This window comes from Chelonoidis abingdonii, chromosome 1 (genome assembly GCF_003597395.2).
Source record: "Chelonoidis abingdonii isolate Lonesome George chromosome 1, CheloAbing_2.0, whole genome shotgun sequence".
Taxonomy (NCBI): Eukaryota; Metazoa; Chordata; order Testudines; family Testudinidae; genus Chelonoidis; species Chelonoidis abingdonii.
Window position 1 is genome coordinate 78,782,803 of NC_133769.1, and position 20,261 is coordinate 78,803,063.

At 40.4% G+C, this 20,261-nt stretch overlaps 1 protein-coding gene across 1 annotated transcript in view; it reads right to left on the reverse strand.

Annotated features, from left to right (window-relative positions):
* PPFIA2 (PTPRF interacting protein alpha 2) overlaps positions 1-20,261 on the reverse strand; it is a 647,901-nt gene that overhangs the window by 623,637 nt on the left and 4,003 nt on the right. Inside the window, exon 2 of the mRNA XM_075066795.1 lies at positions 16,340-16,590. Within this exon, the coding sequence (XP_074922896.1) occupies positions 16,340-16,588 (249 nt within the window). The 5' untranslated portion in view covers positions 16,589-16,590. The remainder of the gene's footprint in view (positions 1-16,339; positions 16,591-20,261) is intronic.

The following is a 20,261-nucleotide window of genomic DNA, read 5'->3' on the forward strand; positions in this document are numbered from 1 at the left end:
GGGGTGAGGCTGTACCCAGAACCACCCGTGGCAATGTTTTTTGCCCCATCAGGCACTGGGATCTCAACCCAGAATTCCAAGGGGCAGGGAAGACTGCAGGAACTATGGGATAGCTACAAGATAGCTACCCACAGTACAACGCTCCGGAAATCGACGCTAGCCTCAGTACATGGACGCACACCACCGAATTAATGTGCTTAGTGTGGCCGCATGCACTCGACTTTATACAATGTTTTACAAAACTGGTTTATGTAAAAATCAGAATAATCCCATAGTGTAGACATACCCTTAGACAGATAATGTTAACCAGGAGACATTAGCAATAACCAAGTTTATATTTATAGTCGGTAACCAACTTTTGTCATATACAAGCAAATAAAATCTATGAATATACGATTCTGAAAAAAAAAAATGAAGGTGACTGCTTCTGACTGTTACTGTGCCTTCTATTTCTTCGGGCATGACCACAAACAAAATGTCATCATCATTTCCTACTTTCAACTTATGTTAAGAATACTTCAGTGTTCACGCTTAAGCCATGCCCCCTTTGTTTCTATATGGTCTGGTTTTCCCATAGTCTGCACATAGGGTTGCCAACTGTCTAGTCATTCAAACCCAAACATCCTTGTCCCATCCCCTGCCTTGACCCTAGAACTAGGCTACGTCCTACCCCATCCGTCCTGTGAGGACCTACCCCCCCGCTCACTCCATCCCACCTCCCTACGTCACTCATTCTCCCGCACCCTTACTCACTTTCACTGGGCTGGGCATGCTCCAGGTGCACTGACTGTATAAAGGCAGGCCGCTCAGTTCAGTTGGGGCTGACTGCCAGAGGGGAAGGATGTAGCATATAGGTTTTTGCCAGGGAGCAGCTACCAACCCACCCCATGGAAGCCCAAAGCACTGAGGCCCCAGCTGACACCCAGGAGGGGCTGGAGATGCCAGGAACAGCCCAGCCAAGCAACCTGAAGATGCCCCAACTACTGCCACCAGAACTATGATAGGAAGTAGACCGGGGTGGGGGAGGTGGGGACTAGCCATAGTCCCAGACATAGGAAGCATATTGCAGTTGGATCCCCGCTGACCTCAATGGTGGAGCCCTCTGCCACTACTAGGGCCCTGGGCTGGGACCTAGTGGAGTGGGGATGCACTTTATTAAGGCATAATTTCTGCAACTAGCAACAACAAATGGAGGCTGAGTAGGGAGGAGGTGATGTGTGCAGAATGGCAGGCCCTCAAAAATATGGCCTCAGAGTAATAATTAACTTTAACATTCCTTTTCTTTTTATATTCTCCTATTTCCAATCAGACAAGCTTTAATTGTTCCTCGGTATTGGAAGAAACTGCAAAGCCACCACCAAACTTCCCTAAACAGAACTCTCTTAAAGATTAATATTGATCAAACTTCACGCACTAGTTCAACAAAGCAAGGTCACTATACTTTCCTCCTGAATTTTCCCTTCTCTCCCCCACACAAGTCAACCTTTCCAAATAATATTCTATCAAATTAAACAAACTTAACAAAACCCCATCAGTAATAAATATACTGAAAATTTTTAATGCAGCTGAAGATTGAAGTTCACTAGTAAATATATGAATAATCCTTTTAAACAGTATGATCCACTACACTAGAAATAACTTATGTATCTAAACGAAAAGTGAACATTTTAAAATAAACTTTAAATAATATTGCAGTGCTGGAAAAACAAGGTGTGACATCAGGCAGACAGAAGTCTTTACAATATATCATTTTTGACCATTATACTGTGAAGAAGTCAATTCAGAGTTCAATTTTTTAAAGTGTATTTTTAAAAATTTGTGCACAGTGAGACAGAGGGACTTTGGCACAGATTCTAATCTTGTTTACACCAATGAAAAACCAGAGTAATCCTGATGACAGTGGAGTTACAGCGGAAAATCCTGAGATCAAAATCTACACCTCTGTAAATAACATCACACTACAACACATCAAAACCAGTACTGAGCAGTGCTGAGCATGGACTTTTTGAATGAATCTATTTGTGAGAACAACTGCATAGCACAACAACTACATGTATTCTCTATACTCTGGGGCATGTTCTGATGCTCAGTGGGACACATCAGCTGGTGCAAATTATAGCTCTGTTGAATTCAATGAAGCTATGACAACTTCCACCATCTATAAAATATATTAATAAAAATAGATCTCTATTTCTTGAATAGTCTCAATGAAATCACCAGGGCAACGTAAATAGAAAGGTTCTAGTCAACAAGTGCAAGCCATGTTCTGCCATGTTCAAATGGTAATATATTTCATTTCACAACAACATCAAAACAAAGTTGTCATGGTAGGTTTTTAAGACTTGTGTCAGCATCTCTATTCTTTAACATCAGTTTTATCAAAACTAAATCATTTAAACATAATGATAGATCTTACCCATCTGTGTTCATCCTTACTCATGATCCCAAAAGAGCAGCTTGCTCAGTATTGTATCTTAGGCAAGGTACTTTTATGCACAAGGCCCATTCTCTATAGTGACAATATTACAGCACTCACTAACAAATACTACATGATGGAGATGACAAACACACTTCCATTATAAACTAGAGACAGATCCAAACAGCCATCTGGATCTGGAATCAGATTTCAGTCTCCATGAGTGTTCAGAATGCCATTAAGAATCCACTTTTTCAGTCACTAATAACTTACTTAAACTTTTCACTTTTCCATAAGTTGAAAGATATGCAACTTACAACAAAATGTCAGGCCACACTTTCATCCTGCAGCAGGTACAGTTTAAAAGTTCTGCTCAAAGTTTAAGACTGGTCTTACAAATTTTCTAGATGGGGCTTTGATCCAAAGCCCACCGTAGTCAACGGAAGTCTTTCAAAATGCCTTCACTGGGCCTTGCCTCAGGCTCATGCTGAGTCTGCTCTGATATTAAAAAGTACAGAACTACACTTCAGACATTTAAATATTTTATCTGCTCCCCTTAACTATAGAGGAACAAGCTACAGAATGCAAGTAGCTTTCAAGAAATATGTTCTAGCTGCCCAACTAAACATTCCTTTTGTTCTCTTCTACCACTTTAGGCTTCATGCCTTTTTCCCATGCTCCCTTTATGGCAGGAGCTCACTCTCTTTCCCTTCACACCAAACATTTTGCCCCTCTTTAATCCAATCACTCTTAACACATACTTCTTCCACAAATCTTTATAACTTTGATTTAAGAAATAAAGAGTCTGTAGTACTTCAGGATTTGGAACCTCTGTCTCCTTTCATGTTTGTACAGCATCAGATACACAGTTTGCACACAGATGTAATGTTAAAAAAAAATCTGTGTGACCTTCCTTTGATGGAATGATCTTTAATATTGTGATGAGTTGGCACTGCAGTCTGTTGTCCTGATCCTGGATCCTGTAAGTTACAATATGCGGATAGACACCTGCACAGAACCCATGGTGTTCTATGTGCAGGATGAGAGAGCAGCATTTTTCAGAATTGTATCACTTTCTTTTTATAGCAGGTATAAACTTGTTTTCATAAAAAAAAGTTTATTGAGACAAGCAAATATGATTATAAGATTGCTAGTTCTATGATCAGACCAAATTGTGCTCGACCGCGTCATAAATATTATAATACAGAGAAACAGATCTTTAGAACTCTTTTTATAAGCTACTCTAAAAATCTATGTCCAATTTAAGTTGGATTTTTCTAAATGTGCTTTCTTCTAGTAAAGTAATACTGACAGTGTTATACATGTATTTACTGGAGTAGACTCTACTACCCTGTATACTGTGCAATCACTTACAGCTCTGCAAAGCGAGCATAAAATGCTCCCAAATTAAAATTCCATTCATTTACCCTGGTGGCAATCATTTACAACCACGTTAGGTAATAGTCTATATTTGTGCAAGGCGGTACTGAATCCAGGCTACTGTGTATTGTACAGGTCTCCTTAAACAGACTATTTAAGGCAATTAACAGAATAATTCTATTTTGCTGATCTCACTCATTTTTAATCAGTGAAAAGTCCAAGAGTCCTTATGCTGAACACATACTTTAGTAGCCAACAAATACTGGTTTAAAGAAGCAATTCATTAGTTTCACTTTTGGTTTTTCAGTTCTAAGAGTACATAGAATTGTCTTTTTTCATCAAAGGAAAAAAAGCATTGATTACAGCTATAATATTGCTATTTACTTAAACTCTGTTCTATATGCCAAGATATCAGTATCAGGCCTATAAAGCTGCTGGAAGTATATTATTGAGCCAGATTTCTTTCTTAATGTCTATTTTAAAAAGAGACAAACTAACAGATTTTTTAAAAAAAAAAAGATGGAAAGTTGTTGTAAATTTAAGTAGTTAACAATACTTAACTTAATAGGCCCAGATTTGTGTCAACATCATGGCTACTTTAGGTCTAACCACTAGTGCAGAGCAATACTAAAGCTATTGTAGCTAGCCACGTGAAGATCACCCCAGACCATGGGGATCTTCTGGTAGCAGACAGCTGGCATATCGGGTTTTATGCTACCCACTTTCCCTTCCAGCCGTAGAAGTAGGAGTATGATTGGAAAAACCTGTACCCTAACAATCCTGGGAGCCACTTGAGCCTCTTGGGGCCATTAGCAAGTGTCACAAATTAAAAACTGCCCTCAGAGCTGCTCAAATTTACCATCCCAGCATTCCTGAGGGGCTGGCCCAGTGTCGTGCGTGTTTCTAGCAATATAAAACATGATTAAATTCTAATTAAGCCACGGAGCAAGTGAATTGCTCACAAACAGCATGCACTTGTTTGAAAGAAATTGGGTTTGCTGTAAGCGTCTTAATACATGAGTGGGGGCCGTCAGCTTTTCAATCCATTAAAGATTGGTGTCTTAAAAATCCATCAGTTATTTAAGCACTATATGCAAAAAATGATGCCAAATAAAATCTGCCATGCAGTATCTGACCAAGGTTATTACAAACCGTATTAATACTGGAATCGAGTATTCAGCTAAAACCAATAATCCATCTAATCCAGTATCTTGTCTGTCCTGCTCTTAGTGACCAAATGCTTCAAGAGACAGTGCAATCCTACAATGCATTGTTTGAGAAATTCCTTACAAACTCCCAGGCAGTTAAGGTGGAATCCAAGAAAAGACTTAGTGCTGCAATGCTGAGAATCAGAGCACCCAACTTCTAGGTGGCTAGAAAAAAAAAAATATCACAGGAATAATACAGTAATCCACAAAGCTGAATTAGGTGCCTAAACTCCCTATACAATGAGAGAGAAGAAGAGGTGGTGGGGATGATGCCCATCTTATAACTTTTAGCCCAGCAGTTAGAACACTTGCCTGGAATATGGAAGACCCATAATCAATTCCCCTCTTTCTGCCAAAGGGGAAGAATGGATTAGAACCTGAATCTCCCACCTCTCAAGACGGTATTGTAACCACTGAACTACACAATATTCTAATGTGGGGCTCCCTCAATCTCCTGTCAAAGTTCTTGTACTTTGGATAAATAATGAAAAAAAAGTGTTTGAGGAAAGGAATCTGGGCCCAGGATGTCCCACTTCCCATGTGGATGCCCTATCACTTTACTTCAGAGTGTGTCTCTCTCACTCTCTCAATGACTGTTTGAGTATTTATCTACAGGGGCCAGCATCGGAGACACAGAGGTAGAAGAGGTGAACAAGGCAGCAGGTCAATGGGAGACCTAGGAATTTAACCCTGGATTCCTGACTCCCAGGTGAGTGGTCTATCCTCTGGAACACACTGCTTCAATTAAAAGGGATACTGTCAATTTAACATTTACTGTTTCTAAGCAGGGCGGCTCTAGACATTTTGCTGCCCCAAGCATGGCGGCATGCCGCGGGGGGCGCTCTGCTGGTCGACCACTGGACCACCAAAGCCGCAGGACCAGCGGACCCTCTGCAGGCAAGCCGCCAAAAGCTGCCTGACTGCCGCCCTCCCAGCGATCGGCAAAGTGTCCCCCGCGGCATGCCACCCCAAGCACGCGCTTGGCTTGCTGGGGCCACGCCTATTTCTAAGTATATTCAACATCCCAATCCCATGAAAACTCTGTCCATTGTACATTTTTTGTTTTGCTTTTTTGGCATGTAAAATCTCTCAGGCTGTATGGTGGGCGGCTGCCCCACCCCCATGAGAGAGAGGGCTAGAGTAGGCCAGAGCAGCTGTGCATGCCAGCAGTCAATTCGAGAAGGGCCTACTGAGAGCCAACCAAGGCCAAGATTAGAGACAGCCAATCAGGGCCAGGCTAGGCCCTATATAAAGGCTGCCTAGGAGAGGAGCAGGTAGTCTGTCCCAGACCTTCACAGGGGAAGGCTTATCTCTGGAGCAGGAGACCAGCACCTTGGACACAGCAGTGCTGGGGAAGGGAAGAAGGAGCTGGGGAGCTCCAGCCAAGGAAAACCCCAGGCTGCGGGTCTTGATACAAAGGGCTGAGTGGGTGTACAGGGCAGAAGGGGAAGCAGCACAGGGACAAAGTTTGACAAGGGGAGAGAAGGAGGGTAGGGAGACTGCTGCTAGAGGGTCCCTGGGTTGGGATCCAGAGTAGCAGGTGGGCCTGGGTCCCCCCCTCCCACTTGTACTACACCTGGCTGAGGAGAAGTGGGGCCTCATAAAGGCTGTGGCTTGCCACTGTGACAAAGGGGCTGGACTTTAAGGCTGCAGCTGGCCACTAGGACAGATGCAGATGGAGGACTGCTGATAACACCGGACCCCTGGAAGGGGGTGAGACCAGAGCAGAGGGCAGTATCCTGAAGAGGATGCCGCTGAGTGGAGAGCAACACGGATCTGGATGCTAAACAGGGGATCAGACGATGGATGGGACACCACCGGCAGAAGGCTCCCCGCAGAAGACAGAGCTAATTCCCAGGCATGCCAGTGGGAGGTGCTGCGGTGGTGAGTCCCAACCCCGTCACAGGCTGGCATTTTGAAGACCCTTGTTAGCAATGGTGGCTGAGCCTGGACAAGCAGCACACCTTCAAAATTTGGGAGACCTGCAGGGCTTCCTCTGAAATGCAAGAAGAGCTGCTCCTTAAACAGTGCTGGAGGATAAGGAGATAATCAGGCCAGAAGCCCCTTCTTCCACAGAGTGAGAAGAGAGGAAGAAAAAGTTTACCATGAGATTTTGGATCCTCAGATAGAAAAACAAAACAACCAATCTATTGTCGGGGATTGCTGTTCTGTATTATGCATGGAAATTCACTCACATTTTGATCTGCTATAGCCCAGGTTTGGTGATTTTTAGAACATGAGGCAGACATTTTTATTAACTCTGACATCTTCTTAAATGGGTGAAGACACAATCCCTTCTGTACTTATACAATATTAAATGTAAGCTGCAGAGTCACTTGCATATTACATTGCAGTATAATAAAAAAGGAGAGCTCAAATAGATGTGAAATAGAAATACCAGCATAATCATTTACTATACTAACATGTGGCCTTCAGCTTGAAGATTTAAGATGTTCTATAGTTTCCTACTTCCTGTGTTAACTCAGGCCATGTCCTTTCATTATGTGTGGGAAAAGCCTTTGACTGAGAGATTGGGCACTTCTTAAAAAGCTAATTTCCTCTGAATATAAACATTTGTTACCAAGTGCAGAGCTTGCTACAGGGAATAGTCTCAGTGTCTGCAAGCAAGCAAATGTAATATTGGAGACATGGATAACTCCACTGAAGTCAATGTAAGCACTTACACTGGAGCTGTTTAATGGATGCTAAAAGCATTAGGTAAGTAGTTAGTCTTCAGAAAGCTGGCTACATGTTAAGAAGGTTAATTGGATGCCACTTTTCCCTTGGTTATTGCTGCCTTCTCTCTTGCCCATTTTAGTTACAACTGACTTGATGTGAAAAAAATGCTAGATTGGGTGAGCTAATCTTGCAAGTGATTCTGTGAAAAAATGTTGGCAGAGGAAGGGTTTAAATCAGGAGTGCCACTAAGTTCAAGTATTTAAAAAGGAATAGTATTTAAATTATTAAATTAAAAATAGGTGACTACAAATGCTAGAAGACAAGTGTTTTGCCCTTCTCTCCCATCTGTCCATTATCAAGTATTTTCTCCCATTTGTTGTATGCTGAGTTGCACAAGCTCACGTATCATGCCCAAAATAAAAACAGAGTTTTAAGGTTGAAGTTCATTGTAATTGTGGGTTTGGTAAAATCATGCCCCACGGTAGAGCAATGACATGGCCAGCAATTCTGAAAGCTATTGTACACACTTTAAAAAAAAAATCCTTTTTTCCCCCTAAAAAATGCATAACTTACTTTCAGTCCACACTCACACTAAGTTGACTTTTTTTTTTTGAGAGTGGTTCCTTCTTCCAATTGAGAAGAGTTGGATGCAAGTTCTCCCCCAGGAGTCCATTAATAACTCTTTTGAACAATAGGGATGTTTCCAGGCTGATGAGATACTCTACTGTTTTCATAGCACTCCCAGCTGCTGCTGGCCTTGGATCAGACTTTAAACTTGGCTGAGAGAGCCATGGCAGTACACTGTGGCACCACTAGACTACTGGGTAAATTCCTCTGTTTATTTTCTAAACTACCAGTATTAACTAAAAACAGATGTATTAAATAAGATAAATTTTTTTTTTTTTTTTAAACACACACTTACATTCAAGGAGCTATATGATAATCAAAAGGAACTTTAGTGTATGCTTTTTACTGGAGCAACTATATACTTTGGTGACTGCACTACAAAGAGACATCATATTGGCTCCAATAACAAATGTTTTGAGGATTATTATTTAACTTGATAATGATGGAAGCTGAGCTACTGTCAAATGTATTTTCTGTACCATATCTGCTTCTTTGTAATACATAAGTAGTGTGCAATGAAGCCCAGATAATTCGGATAATGGGCTGTTTTAATATTCTATGCTAATAAACATTTTACACATTGTAAAAATATTTTTCCAGTGTGAACTTTAATAATATGTTCCCATGTAAATGTCAGTCAGATATGATGGATTGAAGCTTAACTGAGGAATCCATAAAATGCATGAGAAAGAAACTGGGGATTAGGGAGAGAGGGAAATCAAATGGACATTAATCAAGGTGAAGACTGAAACCCCAACCCTGAAATTGGATCCATGTAGATAATGTTCACATTCACAGGTTAAACAATATTGGCTAAATTTCCAAACGCTTTAATCATTAAGTAGAGAAAGCAGCAGAGAATCCTGTGGCACCTTATAGACTAACAGACGTTTTGGAGCGTGAGCTTTCGTGGGTGAATACCCACTTCTTCTGCGTCTGAAGAAGTGAGTATTCACCCACGAAAGCTCACGCTCCAAAACGTCTGTTAGTCTATAAGGTGCCACAGGATTCTCTGCTGCTTTTACAGATCCAGACTAACACGGCTACCCCTCTGATAAGTAGAGAAAGAATATGGAAGCTTTCAGCCCCAAAAGGAATTTGAGAAAGTAATAACTGAAAAAAGTTTCAGAAAAGAAGTTGCAATTTATTCTTTATTAACCTTTTCCTTTTGTAACTGGACTATTGATAATTGATCTCTATTAAGCTATAGACAGAAGCAAAAGTGAAATATTAAATATTGTAAGAAATAATATAACTCCTTGTACAGTCCAGTCCTGTTGTAAATGAAGTTTTGTTTGTTTTTTTCCTGAAAAAGGTCACACATCGTAACCCAGAATACTGGCTATAAGTGACACACAGCTCAAGTGTCGACCCAAGTGCATTTCCCTCAGAGCTCAGTTCGAGCACTTTCCAAGCAGCCTCTGGAAGTCCTTGCCTAGCAAGCATGTCCACTATTCAGAAGGATTCTGAATATTGGAAGACCAGTGGAGGCTGCAAATTAAGGTCCCATTGTGCAAATACTTATATACACACACTTAAGTTTACTACTTCAGGTAATCCTGTTTTGGTGTTCACACATGTATACAACCTTATTACCATGCATAGTCCCATTGAAACTAATGTGACCATTTAGAGTAGTAAAGTTAAGATTGTGTATAAGTATTTGCAGAGTCATGATGAGGAGAAAACAGCAGAGGAGCCAGCTAGAGACTCCAGCCAGTACAAGCAAAACGTAGACAAAGCAGGGACATTTGGTCTGTGCTGATCAGTTGCACACTCCAACTTCCACACCTGCTCCTCTTACCCTTTTCTCTCCTGCCCTGTCCCCAGCGCACATCCCTTTTATTTCCATTTAATTCATCCCCTCCTGACTAACTCCCTCCCCTTCCAAAATTAAAAGAAAATATTGTGGAACATGCTATTTGTTGCTATCACATTGTTCAATCTGCTTGTTTGTTCGATCCCTCTCCCCATACTGTCTGTCTTGTCTATTTAGATTGTAAACTCTTTGGGGGCAAGAACCATCTACTACAGTGACTCTCAACCTTTCCAGACTACTGTACCCCTTTCAGGAGTCAGATTTGTCTTGCATACCCACAAATTATACCTCACTTAAAAACTATTTGCTTACAGTCATAAAAATACAGAAGTGTCACAGCACACTGTCGTAGCCCAAAGGCCTCTGGCCTAAGATGGCGTTTGTATGGCCAATTGTCGGCCATCTAGGGGTCACACTAGTACTGTGTGCAACCTTAGAGGGCCGTGTGCAGGTTCCCGCCTTTTTACCTGGTCACCTAGAGGTTAGGCTAGGGCCGTGTGCAGTCTCCTGCTCTTCTGCCCAGCAACCCAAGGGTCAGGTTAGTGCTGTGTGCATAACACCAGCGTGCCTTGTGCAAAGGGGCCCAATCTGACCAACCGTAATGCAGTTCAAAGGGTCGGATTAGGGTTGTGTGCAAACCTATGCTAGTGTGCTGGGTGCAGCTTCTAGTGTGTCGTGTGCAAAATCTGCCCACGTAGCGGGCAACAGCTCCGAACCTGGAGGGTGGGGGAGCTAGGAACCAATCAAATTCTGCCACGTGTAAAACAGTCCCTGGAATAAAACTATGCCTCAAGCCAGGGTCTGTAGGAGTATCCGTTAACTGACTGAAGGACCTGATCAACCCTTCAGTTGGGGGTCTCCTCCGGATATAGCCGGCTCGTGTCGTGTTTTATTAATTTTACAGTTTTTCCACGGATTTATTATTTAGCAACAGAATTTTCTACGGATTTCTACGGATTGCTTATTTATTTCCACGGATTCGATATGCTTCTGGTGTCTGTTCTGCTGGTCAGCTGCGCCTGGAATACGGTACTCGCTCACTAACTGTCTGTGCTAACTGTCTGTGCTTTGCCTAACCTCTCCCTTGCTTTTTCCCCTTATTTGGTATACCACCATATGTACTGCTGTCTGTCATAAAGTTCTATGTATATGGTACCAAAATTGAGTTATTGTAAAAACTGCCATTAAGTTCCATTTAATGTCTGTGATGATAATATTTGGTTAAGTGCGCACCCAATTCATTTAATTGGTGTATTCGTTTACCTTCAAGCAGTTGATTTTGATGTTAATAAGTGTAAATAGTTTGTCCTAGGATTGTGTACAGTTTTTCTCATACTTATAGTGCTGTTAGTTGGCTATGAGGTATTCGGTTGTGTGTTAATGCATGTAAATAGTTTGTTTCTGTTAGTTGGTAGAAGTGCTCCTCCCCAGCCCAAGTTGTGTTTTTCCTCCCAGTTAATAAAAGGCCACGTGGTGTTTAAGTTTCCATCTTGTCTGGTCTCGGTCTTTTTCCTCACTGGATCAAAAGAACTTTACCGAACCCACATTCGGGTCGGACACACACTATCACTGAAAAACTGCTCACTTTCTCATTTCTGCCATATAATTATAAAATAAATCAATGAGAATATAAATATTGTACTTACATTTCAGTGTGTAGTATATACAGCCTGTGGTAATAGCCTGCTGTCCCAGACCCGGACTTTAGCGTCCAAAATCTGGGGGCTTACCTGAAACTCCCCCAAGCTCACTACCAGCTTGGATATTCTCGCTGCCACCAGATCAGGAATTGATGGGGCCTGATCCCCCCTTTCCTCTCTCTGGTGTCCCCAACCCTCCCTTGGGGGGACACCCAGATTCCAAATCCCTTGGATGCTAAAAGCAAGGGGAGAAAACCCCTATTCGCCCTCTTCCCAGGCTTGCCTCTGGGTCTAGCCTGTGCATTATCACAAACCGGATTTCTCTGACTTCAGCCAAGAGATAAGCGTTCTCTACCCTCAGGACAATTGAGATGCAAATGCAACAGCTTGGCTTTGCCTTTCCCCGTGCCTGCCTTCCGTGAGGGAGACAGGTACCTGATACAGAGGGATTCCTTTTTTACTTTCCCCCGTAGCTGCTCTTTCCCTGAAAGCAATAGGAAAATAGCCCACCGCCTGGCTGTTCCTTCCCTTTGCCTCCCTTAAGGAAAAAAACTTCACACGTTTTAAAAGAAAAGTTTATAATAAAAAAGAAAGAAAATACTAAACAATAATCTTGCATTAAGAAACTCAATACAGGCCTCTTGCTTTATAGAAAATTATGAAGAACAGTCTGATTTAAAGATAGCCTGATTAAACCAGTCCAACCAATCCACATACATGTAAATACCAACCCAAATGCTCCTCATAGCTCGAATTGCTTGGGTTCCTTTGTACTCAGCAGATGTGTAGGCAGACACTTGTGGAGAATAAGATGCGCACGTTAGGAGGAAGCCTTGTTACTCACAGACGAGAAAACCAACAAAAGACAGCCATCCACATCTATTCGTACAACCCAAAAAGCTCCTCATAGCCGAATTGCTTTGGGGTTCCTTTGTACTCAATAGACTTTTGGTATAATATTTGAAATAAGAAGGAAGTTAGGAGGAAACCTGTTTACTCACAGCCGAGAAAACAAAAGAAAGAAACCCCGAGTATACAAATTCCCGCCCCTGGACTTTAAACCATCCAGTGCTTCTGATTGGTCCCCTCCTGGTCAGGTTGTTTGGTTACCCTTTCCAGGTAAAAGAAACTTAACCCTTACCTTACCTATCTATTTATGACACAGCCATATAGAGAAGTCATTGTCCATATGAAATTTTAGTTTGTGCTGACTTCGCTAGTGATTTTTCTGTAGCCCATTGTAAAACTAGGCAAATATCTAGATAAGTCGATGTACCTCCTGGAAGACCTCAGTGTACCCACAGGGGTACGCGTACCCCTGGTTGAGAATGACCAGTGTATTAATCTGTGTGTGCGCGCGCAGCACAATGGGGTTCCATTTTTGGTTGGCCCTTAGACACTACCATAATAAATATATTTAATAATAATAATAATGAAGAGTATTTGCAAGATCAAGGTCTAAGACTGCAGAAACCATTTCTCAGTAGAGCCCTCTCAGCACATGTCTACATTTACCGTGGAGGATGGATGCTGTGGAGATCAATGCACCGGGGGTTGATTTAGCAGATCTTCACTAGATCCACTAAATCAACCACAGATCGCTCTCCTGTTCACTCCAGTACTCCATTGGAACAAGAGTAGTAAGGGAAGTCAATGGAAGAGTGTCTCCTGATGATGCAGCGTGGTGTAGACACCACAGTAAGTCGACCTAAGCTATGTTGACTCCAGCTATGTTATTCATGTAGCTAGAATTGCGTAACTTGGGTCCACTTACCCCCATTGTGTAAACAAGGTCTAATTCTCTCATCTTGAGTGATATCCTATCCCCACTGAAGTCAATGATAAAATGCCTATTGACTTCAACAACAGGGTTGGGATCTCATCTTCTATACCTATGTTTTGAAATAGCCTTATAGTGGAATCACTATAATGCATACACACTTTGCAGGTGACAGAGACTGTTGTGGTAGAATATACTGTTCAGTAATATGTTACATTCACTTAGAGCTGTACTGTAACTCCTATTCATATTTGTACATGTTGTAACTATTGTATTTCAATATATTAAATGTAATCATTTAACATTTCAAATCAAAGTGAACAGTTTCAAATTACTTTAATCTATTTATTGTCTCGAATTAAGCAAATTTTGAAATTTAGTCTGTCTTTATGATGAAGTTGTGTGCTGGGGGGAGGATGTATTTATGCCCAGAAGTAGTAAACTGGAGAGAAAAGTTTTTACATCAGCCTGTTTGTTCCGTGCTTTGTAGATATACAGCATGATGTAAATGCTAAATATTATAAATAAAATTTGGTTAGTACATTATAGGTTGAAAATCATTCAAAAACTGAATGGTCTATGCAAATGTCAGATTCACAAGAGCTACACAATATACAAATCATAATTATCTTGGAGATAATACATTTTCTTTATCTTTTAAAGAACCAAGATTCTCCCAATGCACAATGAGATTAGGTCAAACAGTTAAAAATATGAGCCTGCCAGTCATAAAAAAATCCCTGCAAACAACCCTTCAGAAACATACAACTCAGGATTTTTCAACTTCAAAAAAAGAGACCAAGATAGTACAAGCATGGAACACATTTTGCATACTTTTGTTTGGGATTTTCTTCTTTTTAATGACACTGATATCATGGTGCTCCATATTTATAAAAATAATTCACTACACTACTTAGTTATACACACAAACACCTAGATGACCTAGTTGATCAAAAACCATCTGGTTTTCTTTCAGAATGTAAGCAAAAAGTTCCTTATACATTATATAGTATACTTTCTTATGCAATTTTGGGGGATCATTATAGAGCGCTGCCAGGAATCATCATTTGAATTGTCACACGATATTAAATGATCTGACAAGTCAGTTTATCAATATCTTTATACAAAACAAAGAAAAGTATTAAACATTAAAAATGGACATTTAATATTATGGCTTTACTAGACATTAGCATCACTTCATGCACAAGATCAGATAAGAGAATGTTTGTGCCATATTACTTTAGTTTCCTGTAGGATGTATACCACTTTCCTATTCATTATTATTGCCCTCATAATTTAGATGGCCAAGCTTCAGTAAGGGAAAGGGCTGAGTCATGAATATAGAATCTTTAGGACTAAGTTCTCCCAGCACTTCTACAGTGTAGCAATACCTAATACAAAGATAGCATACTGCCCCTCTAACCTATATTACTTACTAAATGCTCTTCAGTGCTGCTATAGGTTCAGAGGTACAGATCCCTGGCAGGGGTTGCCCCTAGAATAGGTCCTACCCTGATCCGCACCCTTCCACATGCTTCTATCAGGAGACAGAACAACTTGTGAGAGAAAAGGTTAGTTAACTTGCTCTGGACTACAGAATTTCCTCTACTGTAATGTTCCTGCCCTCAGCTGCTATTCCAATGTTTGACCCCACCACAAGCAGTGTCTGAATAGCTCAAACCAGTGCTGACATTGGAGACCCTCTACTCTACTCCTCAAGTGTTTGCACAGTCCCTGTCCTCCTTTCACTGCCATCATCCATATTTGCAAGTCCCTCCACCATCCTTAATTAACTCCACCCACTCTTGGAACTGAATTCTCTCCCACTATTCTCAACAGCTGCTGACACTGGCCCCTCATTACCTTTCTCCTTAACCCATCCACACCACCTTCTTCTCCCAATCTCACATCCAAATCCCTCTGCCAACTGTCCTTCCCAGCTATGAGCAATAATTATGGGCAGAGCTTTGCTCTCAGGACTCTCAAGTTCCAAGCACATCTTTAGCCAACCAAAAGTTGGGAGACAAGAGAGGAGGATAGAGAAAACTCATCTTTACCATGAGTCATATTCCAAACCTCAGGGCAGGATGTAATTTGTAGATCTCGGCTCACAGTGTGGGTTTCGTTTTTTATTTTGGCGCTTGTTTTGTTTTTTTTAATTGATTACAATTACCACCTTGTTTTAATCAAAACAATGTTTTAAGTTTTTCAAAAAGTCAAAGTAAAAAGAAAATAATTAAGGTTTATTTTAAAAACAGGAGGAAAAAAATGAGTAAGATACCTATTCTTTATATTCCATTTTCAATCACATCACAGATTGTGTGGTGCAATTTACTTATAAGTAAACTAATGTGGTAGCTCTACTTGTGGTAATATTAGAAAGCAAGTCCTATCTGTAACAAGGTGTGCCTTTCTGGATTTGACTGTAGTGAACTTGTGATATCACCATCTCTCAGTTTATATTTTGTCCTTCCACCATCACAGATTTAATTTCAATAAATCCTAAATTGTCAGAGACATTAGAGCAACAGCCAAAAGAGTGGTTGGGGCCTTGATCCTCTTCTCCTTGAGATCAGTAACAAAACCCCCAATCTCTTCTAGATACAATGCTAAAGCTTAAGGGACGGACCATATACTATACTATTGAATCTAATGGGAGTTTTGCAATAGATCTCAATAAGAACAGGACTGGTTCCTTAAGAAATTAGTAGGTGCTTTCAATTAATATTAACATCACTTTAATCAATTTCCTGGTTAAGGTTTCAAGGAAGATGTTTACAAGCGACATACCTGTGGCAATGCTGAATTGAGCTGTCGCTGGAGGGAGTCTCTGTCGTAGATGACATCCTGAAGGCGTTGCTGTGCAAGTGACAGGCTTTCCTGAGTCTCCCGAAGGGTATCAAGGAGGCGATCCCTTTCATCTAGCATGTTCACCATCAGTTGTTCAAAGTGAGAATCCGAGTCCGACCCGCTACTCTGGGACCCCCGTTGACTCATTGGGGTGTCCTCGTTTATCGTTGGCATCACTTCACACATCATTTCTTTAAAATAAGAAGTTAGGGGGAAAATCTTAGGTAGAAAAATATTTAGGGAAACTTTATATGAGGAATTTAATATAGTCACAAACTGCTAGCACATTTTGCATTGATTCACATCTTAACTTTAGGTTGTCAGTCACATGGCTGACAAAATAACTAATCATTCAACATTGCAAAAATGTTGAATACACTTCCTATATAAAGGGGAAGAGATATTTAATTCATATGAATGGCTTGACACAAAAAAAATCATGTCAAAAGTTTCCTTTTTGGTTTAGTTTGCTTTATCTTTCCTTTCCCTTTAATTACTATCCTTGTGATACCTTGTCCAAATTGGCCACTAGGAACAGCGCCACAATCGCACGTAGCCAATTGGTTCACATAGACCACTGCACGAAGAGTGGCTTGGGGGGGGAGGGGGCAGTCATCTCACTTGGCTCAGCATTTCCATCAAAATGCCTCTCATGTACATCTCAACCTAGATTTAGACGTGTGGAATCAGGAACCTTAAGATACCGGATGCTGGGTACAACACACAAAAATAACCAGGACATTGAGGTTCTCAAAAGCCACATACTATAGAAAACCTAATCTAATTTAGGATTATGCTTAAAATAAACATTTACCTCTATGGATTTCTGTGGATAAGGTTAACACCACCAACCTTAACTTTGCCCTTCCATCACTACTAAATTATACTCTTTTTATATATAGCAGATGCAAGTTAGATTTGAGTCTAAGGATTAATCTTGGATCTTAAATCTTGGAGTCTTTATATATCAGCAAGTGTGCCTACAGAGTTTGTAATTTCACTAGCTGCAGTTTTAAAATCTTTTTTTCAGTTTTGGAATTTGCCTGTAGATCTTGTGTAGACTAGAGCTTCTGGAAGCCTTGTACATGATATATAAATTTCATTATAAACCTGCCAACACACAAAATCTTCACCATTTCACACTGTCAATACATGTATTGATTAGCTCTGCATATTCTGTGTTTTGGTAAGGATTTAAGACTTCTTAAATCTGGCATATTTTTCCTAATAGAATTTATGGGACTGAAATATTTTGTACCAGCCACCTCTATCTTAAGATCAGCCCAATGTTGTTTCAAGTAGTAGGGGAGTAAAGGAAGCTGAGTCATTTGTGCAAACACACAAAGCCTGCTACACCCCCCATTTGTCACAAGCACAGATGATAATGCGGCTGCCAATTTTTTCCTGGGATATGCTGAGACAGTGATCCAGCTTTATCAGGAAGAACTGCTCTTGCCTACATTCTAAGCATTTACACAGACCCTAGTAGATTTCAGTTTCAGTTTCTTCTTTAGCAGATATAGAGTGGTGAGTAGAGTAAACAGGGAACATTAATATCTCAGTATTGGTTATGGATCGGTACCATTTAGGTTGGCTAGTATTTTCTTTGTCGAGGGTCTCTGGTGTTCAGTCATAAGGTTCTCTTTGGATTTTGAGGGTGCAGGGATATGAGAAGTGGCAGAGTGAAGGTTATTTAAGTAACCATCAGTGCATTTCTAAGATTTTTATATCAGTCTTTTTCTGTTGTTTTTGTTACTTGCTTTTTTTTTTTATTTTCTTTTTTAATATAATGGGTAGCTTTCACCTTGAATTTTCAGCTTACCACATGTTTCTTTGAGGAACCTCAAGAGTTCTATCGCATAATTATCTCAGGTATTTTGTAGACGCATGGATTTTAAGGCCAGAAAGACCTATCATCACCATCCAGTCTGACCTTCTGATTAACACAAACCATAAATTCCAGTTGAACTATTGTATGTCTTATACAGAAAGATATCCAATGTTGATTTCAAGTCTTAAATGACAGGGAACACACCATATCCCCAAGTAAGTTGTTCCAGTGGTTAATTATCCTTGTTGTTATGAATGCAACTTATTTATAACCTTACTTCTAGTTTAACAGTTTTATTCCTCTATTTCCCTATCCATTTTTAATTGTAACAATTGTTCAATTTGTGGGCTGCATAAGGAATTACAAAGTGTCATGCCAAAGAAGTACTTGCAGACCCCACAAAAGGGCCAGATCCAAAGTGCGTCAAAGTAAATTGAAAGACTCCTACTGACTGGGTCCGATTAAAAATCACATTGAAAATCTGCAGGGAAGACCTACAGAGCTTACAAAATGTGCAGGAGTCTAAGGGCCACAAAGATAGAGGGAGAAAACAGGGTAATTTTGTGCTGAACTTCTAAGAGATGCAACAACTCTCAGCCTAGGTGGAAGGAAAGCCTATGGTGTTTTTAAGTCACCTTTGTGCTCTCCTGATCCTGGGCTGCTCTGGTGGCTGGAAATGCCCCCAATATAACTCAGTATGGTTTAGACTTCTGAATTTCTAACTTTTGGGGGAAATTCAGTGGTCAATAAGTTCACATCCAAAGACTACATGGTTTTTAAGGTGTACATGCAGCATCAGATACTAATTTGTGATCCAACTCCCATGTATTAAATATGTGCAATGATAGTCTACATCAACCCAAGGAGCTGTATAAAGATCTTAGACCCAATTCTCCATTCCATTCCTTTTACACCAACACCCTTCATTTCCTCATACAGATCTGTGTGACACTGGATTGCAGACATGAAAATACAAATGGTTTTTGTGCACATATTCTTATGTCTCTACTAGGCTTGTGTGTGCATGGTGCTATGTGGAGTGCTAAAATCTGTGTATCTTAAGGCATTGATTCCTTTATTAATGAAATAATTACCTATAGATACCCCGGCCAAACAGTCACTCATCTTAGATAGGACTTGCCTAAGAAGCAGGGGAGAAGATATAAAACCAAACACACAACCACTACATTTGTAAAGTGTCAAATCTCTCGTTTTTGGAATTCATATCATCTTAGAACACCTCGGCTGCATTTGCCTTAAACCATAATAATTCTGCCTTGGCAAAAGACCTTCCCAGCCAATCTTCAGACAGACTAGTGAAGTCGGACTGTATCAAAATCAGCTTTAGAATTCCATAGAAAACTCAACTGCAGCTAAACAATTATTTTCAACTGCCTGTGGAGAAGGAGGAACTATTAACTTCAAAGGATCTGGTCACTGGTCATAGGATTCCATAATTGAATTTAAATGTAGAGATACAGAATTCAAAGGAAATTTAAAGAAAGTAAGAAAAAAAAATAATAAAGGCTTGGGGCCAAATACTACTCGCTTCACTCATACAAGTAATCCCTTTGCCTTCCATATGACTAGTTGCATGAGTAAAGCAGAAGGATTTGGGACACCAACCACTATGAAAGCATTTTAGTCAAGCTAAAGAAAACCCCCTTTTAATAGGACATTTAATAAACGGTAGTTTTAAACACCAAAAAATGTAGCCTAAATTTTCAGAAGCAACTTGTGATTTTGGGCATCTCAATTTCTGAGTACTCAATTTGAGACAACTTGAACAGGTCTTGATTTTCATAAAAGTGCTGAGCCATTGGCTGAAAACCCAGCCTTTTTAGGGTGGGAATTTGGCCACCCAAAAAAGGAGGCTTTTAACGTGGGTACTTTTGAAAATTTAGGCAGTTACTCATTTTAACAACATGAGCCTCAGAAGAACAAGCCAGGATTATACACTATATTGCTAGAAAGTGGGTTTTCACACAGAATATCTGAAATGTAACATTTTTGACAACTGCCTTTCATAGC